Source organism: Phoenix dactylifera, chromosome 8 (assembly GCF_051530095.1).
Source record: "Phoenix dactylifera cultivar Ajwa chromosome 8, Ajwa_hap1_PhDact_Kaust_v1.1, whole genome shotgun sequence".
Classification (NCBI taxonomy): Eukaryota; Viridiplantae; Streptophyta; class Magnoliopsida; order Arecales; family Arecaceae; genus Phoenix; species Phoenix dactylifera.
The window spans coordinates 15,668,154-15,689,732 of record NC_143197.1 but is presented as its reverse complement, the minus strand read 5'-3'; the positions used below and the strand labels follow the sequence as shown (position 1 = coordinate 15,689,732).

Here is a 21,579-nt window from a genome sequence, read left to right as displayed (position 1 = left end):
CCATTTTTTTTGAATTCCATATAAATATTATATCCACATTTTATGAATTACCTTGAAAGTAAAATGAAACTTTTAAGATCTTGAAGAGGTTGAACCATGTATATTTTCACTTCTGAAATGCACTTTCGGCCGTAGAACCCACAAAATCCACAGTGCAAATCCTTTTGGTGCAAGAATAGGATGAAAGAAAGTTTTTACTTGATGTTTCTCTCTTTTGAAACACTTAAAGTTGCTCGGGCAGTATTTCGGACATGAATTGAGTTAGGAAAAAACTCAAACATGAGAGAAAGAGGAGAAAAAAAGAAACAACCCATTAGTTTCTTATCTTATCATAAATATTATTTTATTTTTGAATATTAAGTGATCTAGCCCATTATGGGCGGCCCAACCACATCCAAAACCTAACAAACGGGTAACTGGCGAGTCCGGATCCATCTTCCTTTTCGCTAACTCGCTACATTCTCGAAACTTCGTTCGTTTGCGCACTTCATACGGCCGATCCTAAACGGCGATGAAGCGTAGGTGTTCGATCGATTGAAGGGAGGGAGATGTCGAAGATGCTATCCAAGTTACGGGGTTTCTTCAGCTCCCGTACACTGGTGGGCGTTGACAAGGTCGGCAATCGCTACTTCACTCGGAAGGAGGAGATCGATGGAGCCAGTAAGCGTCCTCTCTCTCTTTCCTCTTCTTCTCTCATGTTTTTTTGGATTCTTTAGTTCGCCACCATTTGTGTAACTTCCTCAAAAGACGAGATTTTTTGAATGTTTAGCGATTTTTCCCCACAAAACCTGGATATTGCTATTTGATTCTATTTGTTGAATCTTTTGGGAAGAAATGTTGGATGATTTTGGTCGCTTAATTGTTGTGGCATGTAAATTTTTATGGTTTCGGACACAGTGGTGGTGTTTGAAATTTTCGATCGTGAATCTTTATCTGGCTTTGATAGTTGATTCTATTGATCGAGAGCATTGAACAAAATTGGGAAGGCTTGAAATAATGTTGCTGTCCTGTCTTCGCTGATTCGTCTTGGATTCTTTAGCTCACCTCCTATTGGTATTAACGCTACATGGCTTGTTCATAATTTGAATTGACGAGCTCTAAAGGTGCAGTTTTTGAGTCTTTAGTGATTTTTTTTTATAATCTGGATATTTCTATTTGGTTCTATCTCTCGAGTCTTATGGGAAAAAGTTGGATGATTTTGGTTTCTATATTGCTTATGTAAATTTTGATGGTTTCTGTCACAATGGTGGTGTTTGAAATTTTGGACCTTGAATCTTTGTCAAGAGCATTGGATAAAATTTGGATTTTTTCTTTTTGTTTTGTTTCTTCCAATGCTTTCAGGATTGATGGTAGTGTTTGGAAGGCTTGGAAAACAATGGATGTATATATTGTTATCATCTTAGTACTTGAAGTTGTGTATGAAGTATTGTTAACGGTTATCAAGCCCCGAAACATTCAAATGTGATAACTTTTTGTATGTAATGGATGTTATTTTTAACAACTGTGTTTGTGTCTTACATACAGTTTGGGTAACTTATCTGCATGTTATTTTCACTGTTATCTGTTTTGTGGGTAACTTATCCTTATTTGCATGTCATTTCCACTGAATCTGCTTTCTTCTAGTTGTGTCACTGGTATTTACCTCTCTATGGTGTGGTTGACTTTGACTTTGTATTCCTTGAAGTACTCAACAGAGCTTGGGTCATTGTTCATAGTCTGCAATCTTATTCTATATGACGGGAAGCGATGCAATCATAAAAGGCATGTAGCTTTGCGAGCGAGATTCAAAAATATAAATATACATATAGATAATAATGAATATATGATTCTAACATTTAACAATCAATTATCAATTCATGAACACAAATACAAAAATGAAATCTTTAAAATTTAAAATTATACACGGGAAAAAATATAGCATGCCCAATCAAAATTTCAAATATAATGATAAAAAGAGTAGTAGAAGAAGAAAAGAAGTGCTGTGTTTTGTGTTCATTTGAAATGGAAATGGATTGATGTTAATTTATAAGTTTGCCTGATGGGAAGTCAAGAAAATTGGGACGATGTGGGAGGTGATTGAGATAAAAATTGATAAATATCTTTGATTCAGTTTCTTTTTTATGAATGTATTTCATAAGTGCTGATGGTATTGTCTTAAAAACTACATGGATTGGTCTTTTTAGACACATTGACACTGAAAGAAAATAAATAGAAGATGAACCAGCCAACCAACTTAGAATAACATGCAGCAAAGTTTTATGCATGAGGTTGGAAGCATTTTGGTCAAAATTGAGTATTTTTTTTAGATACTGTTCTTGAAAGATCCCAAGACTCGTTTCAGAGCCTGAGCATATAAGGCGGGTGTCTCCAAATCCTGTAGACACATTTTGGGTGGAAAACAAAATCGGGGAGGAGTTTGAGCGGCGCGCGCGGGTCCCGGAATCGGCAATATCTGGCAAGAAAGCCCCGTGTTCTCTCCTCATGTGGCCCCCACGTAGGCACTGGGTGCGTAACATGCCCCGCACAGGCGGGGGTGTGACATTTGGTATCAGAGCCGAGGACGACTCTAGTTCGAGGGTGGATGAATGAAAGATCCCACATCGGGTAGACTCGTTTCAGAGCCTGGGCATATGAGGTGGGTGTCTCCAAATCTTGCAGACGCATTTTGGGTGGAAAACAAAACCGGAGAGGGGTTTGAGTGGCGTGCGCACGCGCGTGCGAGTCCCAAAATCGGACAATATCTGACAGGAAAGCCCCGTGTTCCCCCCTCATGTGGCCCCCACGTGGGCAATGGGTGCCTCAAGTGCCCGTGCAGGCGGGGGCGTGATAGTTCTTGGCTCTAATTTGATGATGGCTTGGAGTAAAGTTACTTAAAAGTAATTTTGTAATATAAACGACAATATTGTTCAGCAACAATGTCATAAACTTTTAGATAACTTCTCAATTTGCAAGATTATTAAAAGGAAAGAAAAGAAGGCTTTAAGGAATGATGAATGTGTGAGAGAGCATGAGTTGTAAATAAACAATTCATGACGATGTTGCTACCACTAGAGAGGAAATGTTGCTATTAGAAGCCTAGTATGGGAGTACCTATAGGAGGAGATCATTGTGGTGTGGAGCGGATCTGTATATTTTAACTCTATATTTTTTTGAATGCACTTTAGCTTCAACTTCAGATTATAGTGGACATATACGAGGTCGTTGAGGGCTTGAGGCGTTTCTATGATAGACGGTTCCTCTGCTTACTGTGAATGAGAAAAGAGATGGACCAGTTATGCTCATAACTACTCGACGAGACCATCTGGATGGCTAACCACCAAAAATTTTTGCTGACAGACCAAAATGAATCCACCATTTAACTGCAAAAGCATTAAAGAAAATTACAAACAAGAGAATATCATATTAGTAATTATATAATATACCTAGATTCATAGATTTCTTACTTACAATAGTTGTTGAGACTCCAAAGCTGTCATACCCTTTCGTCTGTGGAAAAGAGACATGTTATAATATGTTGATGATTGAAAACACAAGTTAACTTACACGCATGCCACTTAAGTTAACTTACCTCTTGTAAACATAAGGCCATGAATTCTAGAGTAGGCTCCATTTTCTAGATCACATTATGCATGGTGGCCATAAGTTCCTCATCCTTATCGTTTCTAGGTATAGTATACTAGAACCTCGAGTTCAGGTAGTAAGATGTCAATAGAGTTTGCTAATTGTTTTAGTACAATATTTACAAGTATAGGAGTAGTTGATGAATTGATATTTTAGATTTTTAGTATTCTTGCTTACCTACTAGATACAACTTCTTACCTATCTAGTAGTCCCACCGCTATTCCATAATATCGATATACTACCGGGTATGCTTCGGATCTACCTTCTTCATCTGAGTCTTTGTACTCTCCATTATATGATACAAGAATTTCATTTAGGGGAACCTTTCACTATCCGTGGCCCAAAGTACTTTATATAATGGCTTGATAACCTTTACTATCTTTTTGGCCTGCTGCCAGAAAGTTTGCATCATCACCAAGCTCTCCATATGGCTCCCTTAGTGCTGACCCTTGCATATCTGCTCTTTTGCCGCTTGACACTGACAAACATCTAATACAAGCTTGCTTTCCTCTCAAGGAGGCTATTAAGTGCAATATAGTTAGTAGCAAATCGTATGATAGGTGGTCTTAATATCTCCCCTCTTGAGTACTTCGCCATCAGTGATAGGACCTATATATAGTTATAAATAAATCTGGTGATGGATTGGGCTGTCTCCTTTATCTGTTGCATCTTATGAATCTTTCCAATCTCTAACAATATGAGTTTGATATAATGTGCAGCACATGGATTTAGAAAATACGTGGCCATCGCTCTATCAAGATTTTAGATTTATGTAACATCCTATCATGGATGCTGCATGTATTTTTCTCAGCTCGTGGGCATGTACGGAAGGCTACTTATTTCTCAATTTAATTCAAATTTGGGCCTATGCTTTTGTGCATGATCATGCCCAAACTTGAATAAATTGACACCAATTTAGGCCGAGAGTAACTTGCCTTTGATTGTCGAAATTGGGTTTTTCTTTTTTTTTTTAATATTTTTGTGGGATTTTTGAGGGAAGAATGAAGAGAAGAGGCATGAGAAGGCTCAGGAGCATCTCACATTCTCTCTTTTAAATGATTAAAGGGAGAGGGGGCTGAATCAACCTCGAACTGGTGCAAACTTCTTTATTTGTAGTGGTTCACACTGGTTTGGAGCCCTTTACCATTTTATTTGGGGCGGGGGGTGGGGGGGGGGACCGGGCACACTTTGCCTCAGTTCGGTTTGGTACATCCCGAACTGAGTGATTCGAGGCGAACCATTGAATAACTCTTGTGTTAAAATTACGTGTCATGTTCATTGTCTTCTTGAGGATTTTAGGGCTTCATTCGTGCCCTCATGGGTCACTTCATTCCTATCTAATGCACAGTAAAGCACATTCATTGCTTTGGCATTGAGTTGTGCCTTTCTCATGTCATGGTCATCCCAATCCTTTTCAAGTTTGGGTACAGTGACACCCTCTACATAGATGGATGGGATGTATGGTCCATTTAATATAATGGTCCACATCTCATAGTCTTGGGCTTGGATAAATATTCTCATCCTAGCCTTCCAATATGAGTAGTCGGATCCATTAAAGAATGGGGGTCTTTGGGTGGACTGACCCTCAATGTGGGAAGATCCAAATGGGGTTGTCATTTTGATCTTTTACTCTTAGGGTAGAAGAGTTTAGGCTCTGATACCACTTGTTGCCCAGATAGACAACCCAAGAGGGGGGGGTCAACTCTTGTGTTAAAATAACTCTTGATTCATACCCTTGTCTTCTTGAGGATTTTAGGGCTTTGCTGGAAAGTATCACCATTGAGGACAACAAAATCAGAAAAAGTCAAATCACTGAATAACTCTCATGTTACAATTACTTATCATAGCTCCTTTTAGTTTCAACAGTTCATTAGTTTCTGTTCATACCCTTGTCTTCTTGAGGATTTTAGGGCTTTGTTGGAAAGTATCGCCATTGTTGACCACAGAATCACAAAAAAAAAAAAGATAAGAAGATGGACTGGAGTAGGAGTAAATGTAGAAGATATACTAGTGAGTCGCGTGCACTTAATTTTCTGGTTTTATGTTCCTGTTGTTGGGACTAAAGTCTGGGAACAATTATCAAGGAGGTGCATTGCTGATCACTGCTAGGGTTGTCCTTTTTGTTGTGACATGAGCACAAAGTCAAAAGCCAAAACTAGGGAGGGAACCTAGTGAGGTGGATTTTTATGTCTTAGGGTCATTTTAGGCAAAAGATGGCTTCCCGTTAGTGTAACCTATATATCAAGTTCTATGATAAACTACGATAAACGAAATGAGTGTGAACTTGTTTCTAAGCTGTCCCTTAAAAACATATTTATATTAGAATGGACTTTAAATGGGTCTTAGGGTCAAACACCCTTTAGCATTGTAATAGGCTGTTAAACTTAACGATTGTATCCTTCTAGAACACCATTTTGAGTTTAGCATTGTTTTGTTCTGTCATATAAATATGTTGCTGGAATTTAGGATAGTCTATGAAAGAGGACTTATTAGGGTTTAGGAAGAGGACTAAATCTATATGTTGCTGGAATTTCAGGTTATGACCTGTGTTTTCAATAAAATTGAAACAGAAAACTACGTTCTTAAATAAAATAAACAATGGTTGACTGTAATCTATCCTAGGGCTTAGGATTTTAGGCCTTGACAGTGTTTTTAAGGTTTTCTACAATTGAACAATTGAAATCATATGCTCTTTTGAATTTCCCAGAAGAAATAATCTGAGATGCGTGTGATATGAAAGATCAATGGCAATAAAGGAGGTATTTTTGATGAAGAACAATTAGAAAAAACATTGATTACGTGTAGAGAAAAAATGAGAAGAGGAGAAGGAAAAAAAAGGCTAAAGGGAAGAGGAAGGATAATACTAGAGTCACTCTTGGAGCACAAGAGAAAAAACTGAAGGAGTTATCCTTTTCTTCATTAAACAATTATCCAACTCTGTTACATAAAATATTAAGATCCCAATTTATAACAAAAGAAACCCTAATAGGACTTTTGACTCCTTCAAATACCCTCAAAACATCCGGTTACTGTTCATAGGTGCTCTAGCTTGAACAGTATCATTAACGGTACTGCTACAGTAACTTGCTCATCAAGCTAACAAATAAAATCAGAAATCTTTTAATCTCAGCCACTGATTTTAAATTGCCCTTTTCATCAATAACTAAGAACATGTATAGATAAAAGGAAAATACATAGAATTGACAACTAAAATTAGTTCTAAGAAAAATCCATAAGTTGCAGCCTTAAATGCATCTAACATGATTTTGGATCTCCATCACTAAGATTACTCAATTAACATTACATTTATGAACTTCAAGTATAAAGAAAATACACTTGAAATTTATAGATGGCTTGGGATAAGACTAGTGTTTTTGTTTAGGGTCACACTTAAAACTGGAGTTTAATTAGATGAAGTTCCATTATGACCAAGATTTGCCATACCGGTCAGTTACGTCAGTATCTTACCATATCGGGCATACTGTACCGTACCAGTACACAGTCTCGTATGGTATCAACTTTCGGTATGTCTTACTGTATTGTATCGTACTGCATACCGACTCTGTAATAGGGTGGCATTGGTATGAGGTCTGATATTGAGATGACGAACCTTAATCGTGACTTTCGGTACGACCAGTGTTGTTGTTTAGAGTCACACTTATATCTTGAGTTTAATTACATGAAGTTCCATTGTCATATTTTGGTTTTAGCTTTTGGTATTACTTGTGGTTTAAAGAAGTTAACTAAGAATTTTGAAATGTATTTCAATATGAAGCCACTGGTTGATCTTATGTTATGCCCTTTGCTGTAATGAAATGCAGCCAGTGCATAGTGCAATTTCTGTATGAGGTCATCACATGTAATTTAATTATGACATCTATTATTAATGTATGTGAAAAAGAAGTAGCTTCAACTTGAATTTACTCACACAATTCCCTTTTGTTTTTCTCATTACTGTTGGAAACTAAATTCTGTTTTTCTCCTCCATAATAATGCTAGCGAAGGAGAAAAGATGGGTGATTTTCAAAGGTGAAGAGGACCCCACTTCCATTCCAGGTTAGTTTTGGAATAATTCTCTGATCATATTCTTATGCTTCTTTAAACTGAGGTTAGGTGTTGGGTTGAGTTATTGGGTGAAGTCGAACAGTGCATTGGACATATATTTATAGAAAAGTTCAATGTACTTCAATATGAAATTATTTCACTATTACCCTGCACTTAGCAAACTTAACTCCGATATCTTTGATGGTTGCAGTTGAGTGGATATGCTGGTTGAATGGCCAAAGAAAGAAAGCTCCAACTCCGGAGGCAAGAGTGTATTTAATTCCTCTCATTGAGTAATATAAATTTTGAAATTATTTTTTGAATCTTGACAAATGGCGGTTTCTTTAGTTGCAACATTTTACTTTTTTTATTAATTTTTGGCTCATTATATTCTATTAATTTGAACAACTCCAGTTTCGTTTATTTTTAGTTATAAATTATAACATTTACATTTGTCTAAACTGAGGATATTACTAGCAATACAAACCATGAAGAATTGCATCCTTGTGGGTGCTCCTCTATTCTAAATGTTGAGACCAAAATTTTCGTAATCTTTTAAAATATTGGAAGTTTAGAAATACTTTACTCTGAAGATTTCACTCCCATTATTTTTTCATACTATCTCTTCCCACTTTGATACAATTTTCGTCAACCTTATCGACAAAGAAATTAACTCAAAAATTTTCACATTTAAGACAATATGCCTTGAACACCAAAAGTCAATAATTTCTTTGGTGTACTTTGCAGAGCACTCCCTACATCTTCATGATGACATGTCAGTATCACTTAGGAATGGAACTCATCTCTAAAAGAAATCACATTTGTACCTAACACCATGTCACTTTAGTCTTATCTTTTCTACCACATTTATCTTCTACTTTGGTCTTTGTTAATGTTTAAGACTATGGTATGCCATCTTGGTAACGGGCTCTTAACCGGTGCCACTTTGTTATTGTGTTGGTACGCCTAGTACGGCGGCCAGTTCGACATACCGAGTGTCGGTACATCCCCCGTATTGCATTACTAGTACCAAACCGGTGTGGTATGGTATGCCTCGTATTGTCCGATTCGGTACAGTATGGCATACTTTGTTCAAGACCATAGAACTTTGTAGGCCGAGAATTTTTCTTTTATTGCAAGGCATGCAAACTTAGGGTTTTTCTGTACTTTTTTTTTGCATTCAGGTTAAACTTTATGATAGAAATTATGGTCTGCAGTGCCGGTAACGGGCATTGGACCGGTTGCCCGGCGGCATAGGTCAGTACCGACACAGTAGAGAAGACGAAGGAGAGGGACGAATGGGAGAGAGGAAAAGAGAGAGAGAAGGAAGAGAGAGAAAGGGAGAGAGGAAGGTGGCAGAGGGCCGTCGGAGGCTGATTTCACTTAAAAATCGCGAAATTAATAAGCGGTTAACCCCTGTTTCAAATGAAACAGGGGACCTAGCCGCGATCTTTGTCTCCTTCCCGGGTGGCAGCCTCCGCCTCCTATCCGGGCGCCGGCCTCCGCCACCCTCCTCTCTCCCTTCCTCCCCTGCTCGCTCTTTTTTCTCTCTTTCCTTCTCCTTCTTCCTTTCCAGCAACGGGTTTCATTTCCATTGCTGGAACCATCCTGGTCCGCTGCCGGGACAGCTTGGTATGACCGGAACCGCCCAATTCGAGATGGTTCCACCGACCCTGAAAAGAATCTAAGGTTTCTCGTAGGCACAAAAAATAGTGTTATTATAGTCATTATTGCTTACATTATGCTTTATTTTACATAAATAACTTATTTCCTTTCTTCTTTACAAATAGGACTAGAGCTTGCTTTTTACCTCCTTCAACTCAGTAGGAGCCATGCTATACAGAGCTTTAGAAATTAGCCCTATACCTGGTACTAGATCAATGGAGAATTCAATCTTCCTATCTATTAGCAATCCTGGCAAGTTCTCTAGATAAACATCCGAAAACTTGCACACAATAGTGATGTCTCTTAATTTTGTTTTGTTGAGTATCCCTCAAAGTAGCCAGATAACCTCAACATCCCTTCTTCAACATTCACCTGGCCTGCAAGCAAGGTATGCTATGCGGACCTATACTGGTTGTCCGATGGCATGGTTTGGTATGGTATGTGCTGTTCTGCACCAGGTTTGTACTGTTACAAGAGCCTTGTAGAGCCAACGAGGGATGGGGAGAGGGAGAAGGAAAGAGGTGAAAAAGATAAAGACAGAGGAAAGGAGGGAGAGGGAGGAAGAGAGGGAGAGATAGTGAGAGCGAGAGAGGAGAGAGAGGTGGAGGGAGGTGGAGGGAGCCCTCTGGTTCCCATGTTTCGAATGAAATAGGGACAAGAGGTGCCTTTTTTATTTTTTGAAGGGTTAAGTGAAGTTAACAAGGCTTGCCGACTTCACTTAAAGGTTCATAAAATAAAAAAAGGGCCACTGTTTTATTTTTTGAATCATTAAGTGAAGTCGGCAAGCCTTGTCAACTTCACTTAACCCTTCAAAAAATAAAAAAGGCAAGCCTTGCCGACTTCACTTAATGCTTCAAAAAATAAGAAAGGGCCCTCAACACTTGTTTCATTCGAAAGAGGGAGTCAGAGGGCTCCCTCCACCTCCCTCCACCTCCCTTCTCCACTCTTCCCCCTCCCCCTCACACTCTCCCTCCCTCTCTTTCTCTCTCTTCCTCTTTTTCCTTTTCCCTCTCTGCCTCGCCGGTTTCTTGAACTAAGGGGCAGAATCGTTCAGGTCTGCCCCCAGTACGGCTTGGTGTGCCTCAAACTAGGCGGTTCAGGGTGGTACAACATACGATGCCTGCAAGGCTGATACCACATGTGAAGGGGTAATTGTTGTACTTTTTGCAAAACTGAACTCCGGTAGATATGGAAGCTAGAAGTTCACAATCTTCTTGTGAAAATTAATCGAGGCATGATAGGAAGCGAGCCAATCCATTTCTAGTATAATATCAAAGTATCTCATTTCAAATGCCATTAGATCTGCCAACAACTCTCTATCTCCTATTTTAATAACACAAGACTTGCAAACATAAGCAGCAGCCAGGACATTACCAACCGGGGTTTCAACAGATAGCTCAATTTCTAAAGGTTCACAACTTCACGTGGTATATTATGTTTTTCAATAAAAGTAGTGCTGGTGCCAGGATCAAACAAAGCGTATGTATAAGTATTGAGTATTGGAAAGGTACCTTCCACCACAATATTAGGGGCCGGAGCATCTTGTCATGTGAGAGCATTGACTTGCCCTTGAGTCCTAGGTTTTTGTTTTTTGCCTATATTCTGTCTAGTAGAGGGGTTCTACTTGCTGATGGTTGGTCTGGCTGAGATGTTTGAGGTGTCGAGGTGGTCTGACTTTGTTGTCATCGGACATGCTGCTATTTTGTGACTTGCCTATCCACATCTGAAACAAGGACTAGTGTTCAAGGGAAATCCTTATCTGTGTGACCCCTCCCATTCCGGCATAACTCCTTTGCTGCTCTCTGGCCATGTTATGCCAGGTACCTTGCTTCTTTGATTGCCAATTTGAACTTTGTCCACCTGTAAAACTACCGGTCTGTACCTCTTCCTCTGGCTTTCCTTTTCTTTCTATCCTTGATTAAGTTCTCTTTGTATTATCAGTGCCTTGTTTACTATTTCTCTATAGGTGCTTAATTCGAATGATGCTAAACACTTTCTAATTTCTGCTCTTAAACACATTCGAACCTTATGTGCTCAACTCTCTTCATCTTCCACCAATGAAGAGGCAAATTTGGCAAGTTCACTGAACTTCGCCTTATATTAGGCCACTGTCATACCTTTTTGCATCAAAGTTATAAATTCATATTCTTTCTGTCTTTTAATGCTTGAAGGAAATAATTCTTCATAAAAAGCTTTACAAAACTTCTTCCAGGTAAATGGCTTTGTATCATGAGCATGCTTATGCTGCACCATTTTTCCTCCAATCAGATGGTTCTCCTTGTAACATATAGGAGGCGTATACTACCTTATCTTCTTCTGAGCATTTCACAACTGCAAATGCCTTCTCTATCTCACCCAACCTGTTTTCAACCTCTAAGGGTTCAGTAGTTCCCTGAAAGCTGATGGGATCACTTTCTTAAGTTCTGAGATACCCTGTGTTGCAATGACTGGGCCTCAATGCTCAGTGGTCGTTGTTACTTTTGCTGCAATAGCTGCTATTGTTGCAGTAGTTGCTACAACCATTGTTGAAATTGTTGTTGTTGCAACAATGTTGTTGAAACCACTTATGCAGCTCTAGTTGTTCTTAGAATTGTGGCTATTGTTGCTGCAACATACTAACTAAGTATCCATAAATTGGAGCATCCCAGGCTGCTGCTGGTGCTCAGTCTAGGTATCTCAAGTAGAGGTTCTGACACCCTTCTGCTGACCAGTGTCATCAGCCTGTTGATTTGAAGGTTTTCCGGTATGAGAGTCATTAGTAATATTGGCAACCTTCTTAATAGACTAGAGTGCCATTTTAACCTACACTAAAACAATAATAGAAGTTCATTATAGAGTTTCAAATTTACTAAAATTTAAGAATATGCAATGACTTATGGAATAATAGGTAATACAGGAGCATATCTAAGCATCTAATAACTACTCACCTACATTCATCCTATGTTATATCCTAAGATCTAGATTAAACCCTAAAGATTAAATTTATGCTTTTATATGACTTCAATTGTCACACCCTCGATCCCTAAATGTTAATTTAAGGGTATGACAATCACTGAATACTCGCACAAGTGGGGGTTGGCCCTATAGGTATGTAAGTTTTTTAACTTGTTAATGAATTTAACATAATTTGATAACAATATAGTTCATGCACAGGTAATAATGATGATCAAAACAACTAAACTCTAACTAAACTCTCAAGTTAAAATATATACATTCTTATGGATTACCAAAAGTTATAAATAGAGTACAACTCTAAATTTCCAATCAGTGATTGCCGAATTGACATGAACTAGACGGTTTGGTTTGTATCAAACCAAACCGACGACAAGTAGAAATGGTTCCGCGGGTTGGATTAGTTCGGCTATAACCTGCCTCACCCTTGGGTGCTTACGATGGTTTAAGAGCACCTCTCATCCCTCATTTGAGGGTTTTGATGGTTTGCGAGCCTTGACTGCCGTACGTTGCTCGCTCCCTTTCGGCTGTAGCTAGTAACCCTCCCCTCTCTCTCGCTCGCTCAGCTAGGATCATGGTTAGGGTTTAGCTTATGACCCTTCGTTTTGTCTGATTGCTCACTCCTTTTTGACACTGCTTCGTTGTCCGCTTATTTTGCTAGATCCAAAAAGCCGCCGGGAGGAGATTCACCGATAAGCCTCCTCCCTCTCTCACCTCTTCCTCTCCCTCCCTCTCTCTTTCTTTCTCTCTTTCTCCCTTTCCCCGATTTGCCCTAGAATGGTATGACATGAACTCGTACCTTATCGAACCGGTTACCACCTGGTACGATCTTCGGTACTGGTTTGGCAAACCTTGTTTCTAGTATTTTGTCTTCGGTACTGGTTTGGCAAACCTTGTTTCTAGTATTTAGTATATTTATACAAAATTCTCAAACAACACTTTAATACAAGCTGGCCCACTAGGAGTCGGACTTGCCTCTACTCGCTCTCCCCAAAAGCTGTTATTAGGCTAGTCCTTAGTTCTTAGATCTTAAAATAAATACGTCAAAATAATGAGCCTTATAGCTCAGAAATTAACAATCCACTTTATATAATTCATTCAAGCTATATAAAGTAATTTAACTCAATGATTCATACAAAGAAATTATGCATTTTTGCTAGAGTAAAATATAATATCCAATTTCATATTTTGAAACTATATTTGCGTTCAAATCATGGTACGCCGTACCAGCCGAATTGGGCGGTACGGAGCATACCATACTAGTTTGGTACCGGTATTTGGTACGGATGGCATACCGACACTCGGTATGCCAAAAAAATTCCATATCGTACCATACCAACATTGTGCTAGTGTGCAATGGTATGGGTCTGGTATCGAGACGACGAACCTTGATTCAAATATTCAATCATGGGTATCAAATAGTAGTTCCATGTTAATTCTACAATCAAAGACTATGGCCGCATTTAACCCACGTGACTAGGTCACAATACTCCATTTAACCGTTGTAGTGTAGGGCGAGACCGTATTTAACCCCTGCGGCATAAGTCACATAATGCAGCCATGCCCAAAGTCAGGAAATACACATATACATAGAATTCAAAGTATTCTTTCTCGAATATTTAAAATTTCTAAGGCAATTCAAGCATTTATAAAATAGATAAAATTTTCAAAAATTCAATTGCAAAATTGACAATGCTGTACAAACATACGACTTGGTTTTATAATAGAATATTCAACAAATATAATTTTACCTGCTTGATCCAATTATAGAAATACAACAAAATTGCACATAATGGATGAAAACCATGCAACTAATTTACAGTAATACGATGAAGAATTGGATTCATATAATTGTGGAGATTTCTTATGCAATTAAATTTGGAGTCATAATAATAGTTTGCACAATATTTGATAGGAGTTATTTTTCAGATATTTTTAATAAAATACTATAAAGTGTAGAATGTTACTTACCTAGCTGATGCCAACTACTAAGTAACCTAATCATTTCACTGGATTCCTTGGGGACCTAATAACCCAAAAATCACATATATATCAAATACGTGCCCTGCTAATATTTTCAAATTATCTCTAAAATTTTTGAAAACTCCAATTTTTGAAATAATGATTGTTCCAACATGGGGAAGCGGCTGTTATTCTAAAAGCCAGGCTGCTAACCATGCCTCCATAGTAGGGTTGGCGGAACCATCCCAAATTGGGCGGTTCTGGTCATACCGAGCCGTCTCGGCAGCGGACCAGGACGGTTCTGGCAACGAAAACGAAATCCGTTGCCGGAGGGGGAGAAGGAGAAGGAAAGAGAAAAAGAGAAAGCGAGCGGGGGAGGGAGAGGGAGAGGGAGGGAGGCCGATGGAGGGTGGCGGAGGCCAGCGGAGGGTCGTTGGAGGCCGACACCCGGGCAGTAGGCGGAGGCCGCGACCAGATCTCCTGTTTCGGCCCTCCGCTAGCCTTTGCCATCCTCTGTTGGCCTCCCTTCCTCTCTCCTCTTCTCTCTTTTCCTCTCTCCTGTTCGCCCTCTCCCTCGCCTCCTCTATTATGTTAGTACAGGTCTGACAGGGCACGACGCCGGCCTGTACTGACCTGTGCCGCTGGGAAGCCGGTCTGGTGCTCAGTACTGATAGTCAACTTTAAAGACCACGCAATAGCACGTATCTGGTAGAATAGTGATTACGGGTATCGATCCACAGGGATTGGGGTATAGTTGTTTTCTTAAAAATAAAAATATTTAAAAGGATGAATTTGTGAAGAAAATTAAATTAAGGAATTTAATAAAAAATGCAATTAAAATGATATCAGTTTGAGAGAACCTAGGGCATGGAATTCACCACTAACATCGGAACAAGGGTTATTTGTATTTTAATTTATTCTTGGATTAACATGCAAATTGGCTACAAGCCTAATAAGCATTCGAATAAAATTTTACAAAAGTAATTTAGGCATAATCCATCTTTAGTTGGCATGAAATGTCTATCCTAATCTAAGGTGGCAGCACATCGCATCTTCCTTAAGCATGAACTATCTTATTTTTACTTCAATGATCATGAAGAATAGTTGTATAAACTTCATATTTAAAATCACAGAAATTAAACATGAGATAAAAGGATATTCAATAAGATCAATTAGGTTCATACAATTCCAAGAAAAATAAAAAAAATACAAAACCCGTGTCCCTTTGTTAGGGCTGCATCCAGCCCTGGAGAGGAGATCAGGCTTCCATGCAGTGGTGGACGGCAGCAGCAGCACAGTAGCAGGCTCCCATTCCTTCCTTCTCTTCCTCCTTTGAAATATTCCCAAAATAGCCAAACTCCTCTTTCTCCTTTTATTTCTTTTCTTCCCGTGGGAACTTGTGGGATTCCGCTACTCCAGCGAAGAGATCCACCCCGGTGGGGAGAGTAGGAATGCTTTCCCAAGGAAAAACTCTCCTCCTTTTATAGACTCGGCATCCTCTCTCTCTTCTCTTCTCTGGCTATTCCGAATGGAAGGATAAGGATGTGGAGGTTCGAGTTGATCCGAGGAGAGGCTAGCTTGATTCGGAAGATGTTGCATGCGCTCCAACGTGGAAGAAGACCATGGGATATGGCCTCGGAAGATCATCCACGGATGCTGAAGGTGCTGGGAATCTGAAGGAGTTGGGATTTGATTGCATTGATCAGTTGGCTTGATCCTTCGATGCAGAGAATGATGCTCATGGCTGAGATGAAGTTGGACTGTGGGTGCCGTTGGAAAGAAGCTGATTTGATGTGCCGGAGACTCGGGCTCTGTTCGTGGATCCGAATGGCATGTATCGCAAGAGGAAACTGGATGAAGATCAATCCGGAACAAAGATTGGTTTGGAAGAAGACAAAGATGATACTCTTGTTTCAAAGCAGGGGGGATGCATTTGGTTGCCGTGAAACTCGGGAAGATGAAGCTGATCCGTGGGATATTGGATGTGGGTGATGGAAAGCTAGTTCGGTTGGGAGGAAGTGGCTCACAGGTTGCTTGATTTTCAGAGAAGATGAACTCTAGAATGCAGGGGATTTGGATAAGGAAGAGATGGATTACATCCGTGGATGAGGTGCTGGGAACGGAACTGGGAGCTGATCCCTTGAATCGCGGATGATTAGGGAGGATATGGCTCACGAACGGGATGCTGGAACTCTGTTCCGAAGTAGAGATAAGGATGCAAGGCTGGGAGATGAAGCTCGTGAAACAGGGGAGGCGTGGGTGGATGAAGGCTATCGTGAACGGGAGATACACGTAACAGGGGATTTGATGCGGTCGTGGGATGAACATAGATCACGAACGCGATCCGGAGGGAGGCTAGGACAGGTTCTGGATTTGGTTTGGAAGGAGGTTACGGCTGTGATGTGGAGCATTGGTTGCGGGAAGGAAGCTGGGGAGGCTTGGGAACGGTCGCCTGGGAAGCATGGGATCTGTTCGTGGACGTGGAATCCGGAGAAGGTTGGTTGATTCGGCTGGGAAGGAGTGAAGAGCCGTGAACTGAGATGAAGATTGGATCAACGTAATCCGGAGGGATATTGGAATTTTGCTGGGATGAAAGCATACGGTTGCTGGGATTTGAAGAAAGGATAAGGATGCAAGCGGCTGGATTGGTTCGGAAGAGGAAAGAGGCTATCGCGAGTGAGAATAATCCGGAGAAGATGGGATCTTGGCTCTATCTTGGGAGGAAGAAACGGAATGGTTGAAGTCAAATGTGGACGGCCGAATCGTGGACTTTGAATGGTCGATTGTATACGGGATGGAGTTTGTTCTGTTGGGAAGAACGCGAAGAAGACGTGGACGTGAAGTTGAGAGGGATTCACGGACGAAGAGGATCACGGGATAGGCTTGGAACCCGGAAGAAGAGGGTGTGCAATGAGAGGAAATATGGGAAGACGTTGGATTTCATTGGATTCGGTCGGAAGATGATCCTTGAATCGCAGACGATGCAGATGAAATCTGGGAGACAATGACGCTGGGACTTTGCTGGCTCTGTTCTTTGGGACAAAGTTGATTACGAGGACAGGGGAGATAAGCTGGAGGACTTGTTCTTTATCCATGGACGCGCGAAGCTAGACGTGGGAGAATTAACGTGGAGGAGGACGTGGAGCGGGATGGCTGCATTCGGCTGAGAAGGAAATCCGGAAATGTGGGATGAGCTGGCTCCAGGCTGAGGAGAGATGGATGGATGACGTGGGAAGAAGCTTTGGGATCCGTGCAACTAAGATGGTATGCTTTGAAATCTGAGAAACAAATAATTGAAGGGATTTTATTAAAATAGGAGAATTGGATCATGTGGAAAAAGAGTTAAGTGACTGAATCAGAGGGTCTTGATTTGCGGGGTGCATGTGGTTTAGGTCCAGGAATAATTCCTAATGAACTTGACTCAACCTGCATACATTAGACTCAATCAGTAAATAAGTAAAATTTGAATTACCTTTAATAATTTATTAAAATGCAATGATGAAGGTAACATTTTTTTAGTTAAATTTACAAAATATGCGGATTAAAATAATGATAAGTGTTATGAATAAGATATTAGTTTATGCATTATTTAGCACTTATCAAGTACCAACATAGCACGCTATGCTCCATAGTGTGGGAGACAGGATGCAGCATGGCAAGGCCCCCCTTTGGGGCTTAGCTTAGAGAAAAAGTGAGATTAATACAGAGAGAAGGATAGAGTGGGAAAGAAATAAAGAGAATGAGGGGGGGGGGGGGGGGCAGAGGGAACGGTACCCTCTCACCGGCTTTCTCCACACACATGAGGAGAGCGAATAGGGGAGAGAGAGAGAGAGAAATGGAGGCTGTGGGGCAGTTCTCGACTATGAAGGGGAGGAGAATAGAGTGGAGAGAGGGAAAAAGATGGGAGGATGAGGTGATGGAAGAGGGAAGGCTTGGTACCCTCTTGCCTTCTTCCTTCACACCCACTTGCAGAGAGGGTGAGAGAGAGAGAGAGAGGTATCAGTGTTGGGTGGATGCGAGAGAAAGAGGGCGTGAGAGGGCAGTGGGGTGGGACCTGGCTACAGATCATGTGAGAAATAGGGGATCCTTATGGTTGGGGAAGGGTACCGCCTCACAGGGGCCTGATGAAGGCTGGGGCCGTGGGCCAGGTATTACAAGTAAGGCATGGCAAATTGGACATAGAATAATGTATGTGGAATTATATAAATTATAGTTCTAATAAATAAAAAAAATTATATTATGGTTCATCTTCACCATGAAACATGTTATTCTTTTCAGAAATGTAGAAAAAAAAAGACAGACAAGTTTACTGTTTTCTATTTTTTGGAGCTGGAAAAGTGACTTCAGTTCCAATCACAGCAAGTTATTAGAGCTATGCTGGGTACACTCTGTGAACGAAAGGGTGACCGGAGGTACAAGTGCTTTCAAAAGTTAAATCTACATCTCAAAATCAATCTTAGATCTTGAAATCATTGGATAAGAAATCTGAATATGAAGTATATTCAAGTATAGAGCTGTCTGCACTCTGCAGTCTACATTCATGACAAGGCAACAATGATGTTTTAAAATATAATGGTGTTGCCAACTCCACAAAGAATATTTGAAGAGAATGAATTGTTGCATCTTGACATTTTCTTTTAGGCTAAAAAGCTTGAATTCTTCATTCATAACATGCCATCCTGTTACACTTTAGCAAATCTTTTTGTTTCAGAAACCATGTGCATCAAAAAAAATTACAATGAAGAAATGAAAACCATGTAGCTTGTGATGTATGTTACCCTACATATATGACTAACCGATAACATATGCTTTTTCCTATTTTTATGAGTGCATATCTTTATGTTTTTTCTTTCTTATATCTTCTGCAGGTCTCATTCTTGAGTGGATTATACCTTATTTTGTCACAGTTACTCTTAGTTGAGATTTCTCTATCAAATTTCTTCTTCTGATATAATTTATTCAACTCAGGAGATGATTGAGTTGGAGGCAAGGCGTGAACGTGTTAGACAAAATGTTGCATGTATGTATTTGCTGATCTTGATTATCATCTACTTCTGATCATGTTCCTCTGTAGTTTTTCAAATATGACAACTTTCTGGTGATAGGATCGTGAAAAAGCATCCTTTTTTTGGAGATAACAGATAGCATGACTAGCTTAGCTGGAATTTATTGATCATTATTATTCTAATTATTCTTGTTGTAAAAATTGTTGCTGTATATCAATGGACTGTGAATTGATTTCACTTTGTAGAGTGGTTTATATTGGATCATATAGATCCACTCTATAGTTCCTTTCATTGTTTATTCAATACATTATGAATAACTAGGGTTCTAGTGGCATCTATGATCCATACTGTTGACAGAATGTATGGTTATTCTATGAGAGCTAGCAATGGGCAAACTGCAATTACATTGTGATGAACATTTTAGAAAAACGGAAAACAAAGTTTGTCAGAAAATGTTAAATCACTGTCAGCTTGGTATGTATGAAATGTATGTCTCCATCACTTCTTCACATCTCTATATTACCAAATCTTATCTATTGCAGGACAGTCAAAGACAAGAAGCCATGACAACCAAACTGATGCAGGATAGGGAAAGGAATAAAAATTTCTTTGGTTTTGTAGGGCTTAAGTTACAAAGCTGAAAATATAGTCTGCTACTCAAGATTAAATTTGAGTTTTGGATAGATATGAATTAAGAAAATGACTGATTGTTGGATTTTTTAAGAAAATGGCTAACTTTTGGATTGTTTATTCTGGATGAATTGGGCCAAGAATAAGGATTTGAAAACTGAACTTTCATTAGGGATTTGAAGGAGTTTTATGGTGATACCATTAAATCATTGATCTACCTTACTTTTTTCCAGTGGACATGTTTTAGATAATTTGAAAAACCATTAAGATAAACAAGAGAAAAACAAAGGAATAAATGAAAAATTGGCTAGCGTAATCTATAATAGAGAAAATTTAGGCTTATTGATGAGAAACATGGGTAGGAAAGAGCTAAGGGTTTGTTTGGTTGGGATATGTCAGATTAAGGGATAATCTGTCAATTCCTAGGAATCATTTATCCGGGAAAATAATTGGAGAGGAAGCAATCCCTGAAGAAGTTTATGTGGATATTGAGGTTCTTGAAGGTAAACATGGCTGTGAAGTTGCTGAATTAGAAAAGCCATCCTTTCAAGTAGATATCACCTTGCCTGAAAAATGTTGAGGGCTACTTCTAATGGCTATTATTGTTCTTGCTTGATATGGATATCATGAAACTTTTGTTTTTCTTTAGGTAATTTTGCATAACTCAAGAGTGAAATGTTATGGCGGGAGTGAATGAAGAATGTGGGACTATGAGGATCATGGGCTAGTCAAGGGCAAAAGTTTAATCTATGGTTTGCCGTACCAGTCCAAAACGGGCAGTATAGGGCATACCGGCCCGAAATGAGTGGTACGGGGCATATTGTACCATACCGGTTCGATACCGGTATCTAGTACTGCACCGTATCGACACAGTGCTAGTGTGTCACCGGTATGGGGTCCGGTACTAAGACGACAAATCTTGGTTGAATTTTTTAACCTAAAAATGATGCTCATGTGTTTGAATATGTTTTTCACAAAAGTGCAATGCATTCAAATTTCAACGGACATTTATGGAAAATTATAAAGAAAGATTGTAGCATGCTGGCTCTAAAGTGGGACAAATTCTTGTGTAGTATTAGGCAAGGTCCGTCGTACCGATTGTACCGACATACTGGTGGGCGTCGGTACCGATACAATACTGAACCGAACCGGTACTGTACCGATGAAGACCAAAAAAATACTGCGCATTGTCCCGCGCGGGCGAGCTGCCCTGCGCACCTGCGTTGCCCCCGCGCGCCCATACGGATGCGGTTCCCAGCGCGGGAAACCGCACGGGCGCACTTCCTCGCACGCGGGGCGCCCGCGTTTGGCACCGGCCTGGTTCGCACTGGTACCGGCTTGTACCGTGCCCCTTCTGGGTCGGAACCGAAATTATATGCCGTAACGAACCGGTGCCGACAGGGGTCGGAACCGAAATTATACGCCATACCGAACCGGTGCCTCTCGGCACCGGTCCGATACGGACTGAACCGACCGGAACTGGTCGGTTCAGCATAGCATGGTATTAGGATAAGTTTAGATCATGCAAGAAACAAAATCTTACTCATTATAACATAAAGATGGATTATCCACCAAAAGCTCTACCGCTTTGTTATTGTAATAGATCAAGGATAAGGAATCCTATCATTCTCCTTTGCAATCATGTTATAGTTAGAAATCTGAGTCGGTAATGTATGTACAATATGGAGTTGAAAGAATA

General features: G+C 40.0%; 1 protein-coding gene across 13 annotated transcripts in view; it reads left to right on the top strand.

Annotated features, from left to right (window-relative positions):
• The first annotated feature begins 258 nt into the window (after positions 1-258).
• The window catches only part of LOC103724162 (NADH:ubiquinone oxidoreductase, 17.2kDa subunit), a 54,103-nt gene continuing 32,782 nt past the window's right edge, over positions 259-21,579 (top strand). For 4 of the 13 annotated variants that reach the window (XR_015968021.2, XM_089924809.1, XM_026800394.4 and 1 more), the window contains exons 1-4: positions 388-660; positions 7,621-7,677; positions 7,877-7,929; positions 19,213-19,264. Coding sequence is in view for 12 of the 13 variants with exons in the window: in XM_089924809.1 (XP_089780935.1) it covers positions 549-660; positions 7,621-7,677; positions 7,877-7,929; positions 19,213-19,264 (274 nt within the window). In the remaining variant the exon portion in view is untranslated. Of the gene's footprint in view, positions 661-7,620; positions 7,678-7,876; positions 7,938-19,212; positions 19,265-21,579 lie in introns of all 13 variants that reach the window. The other 9 variants (XM_088702902.2, XM_088702900.2, XM_088702901.2 and 6 more) reach the window with 6 other exon arrangements.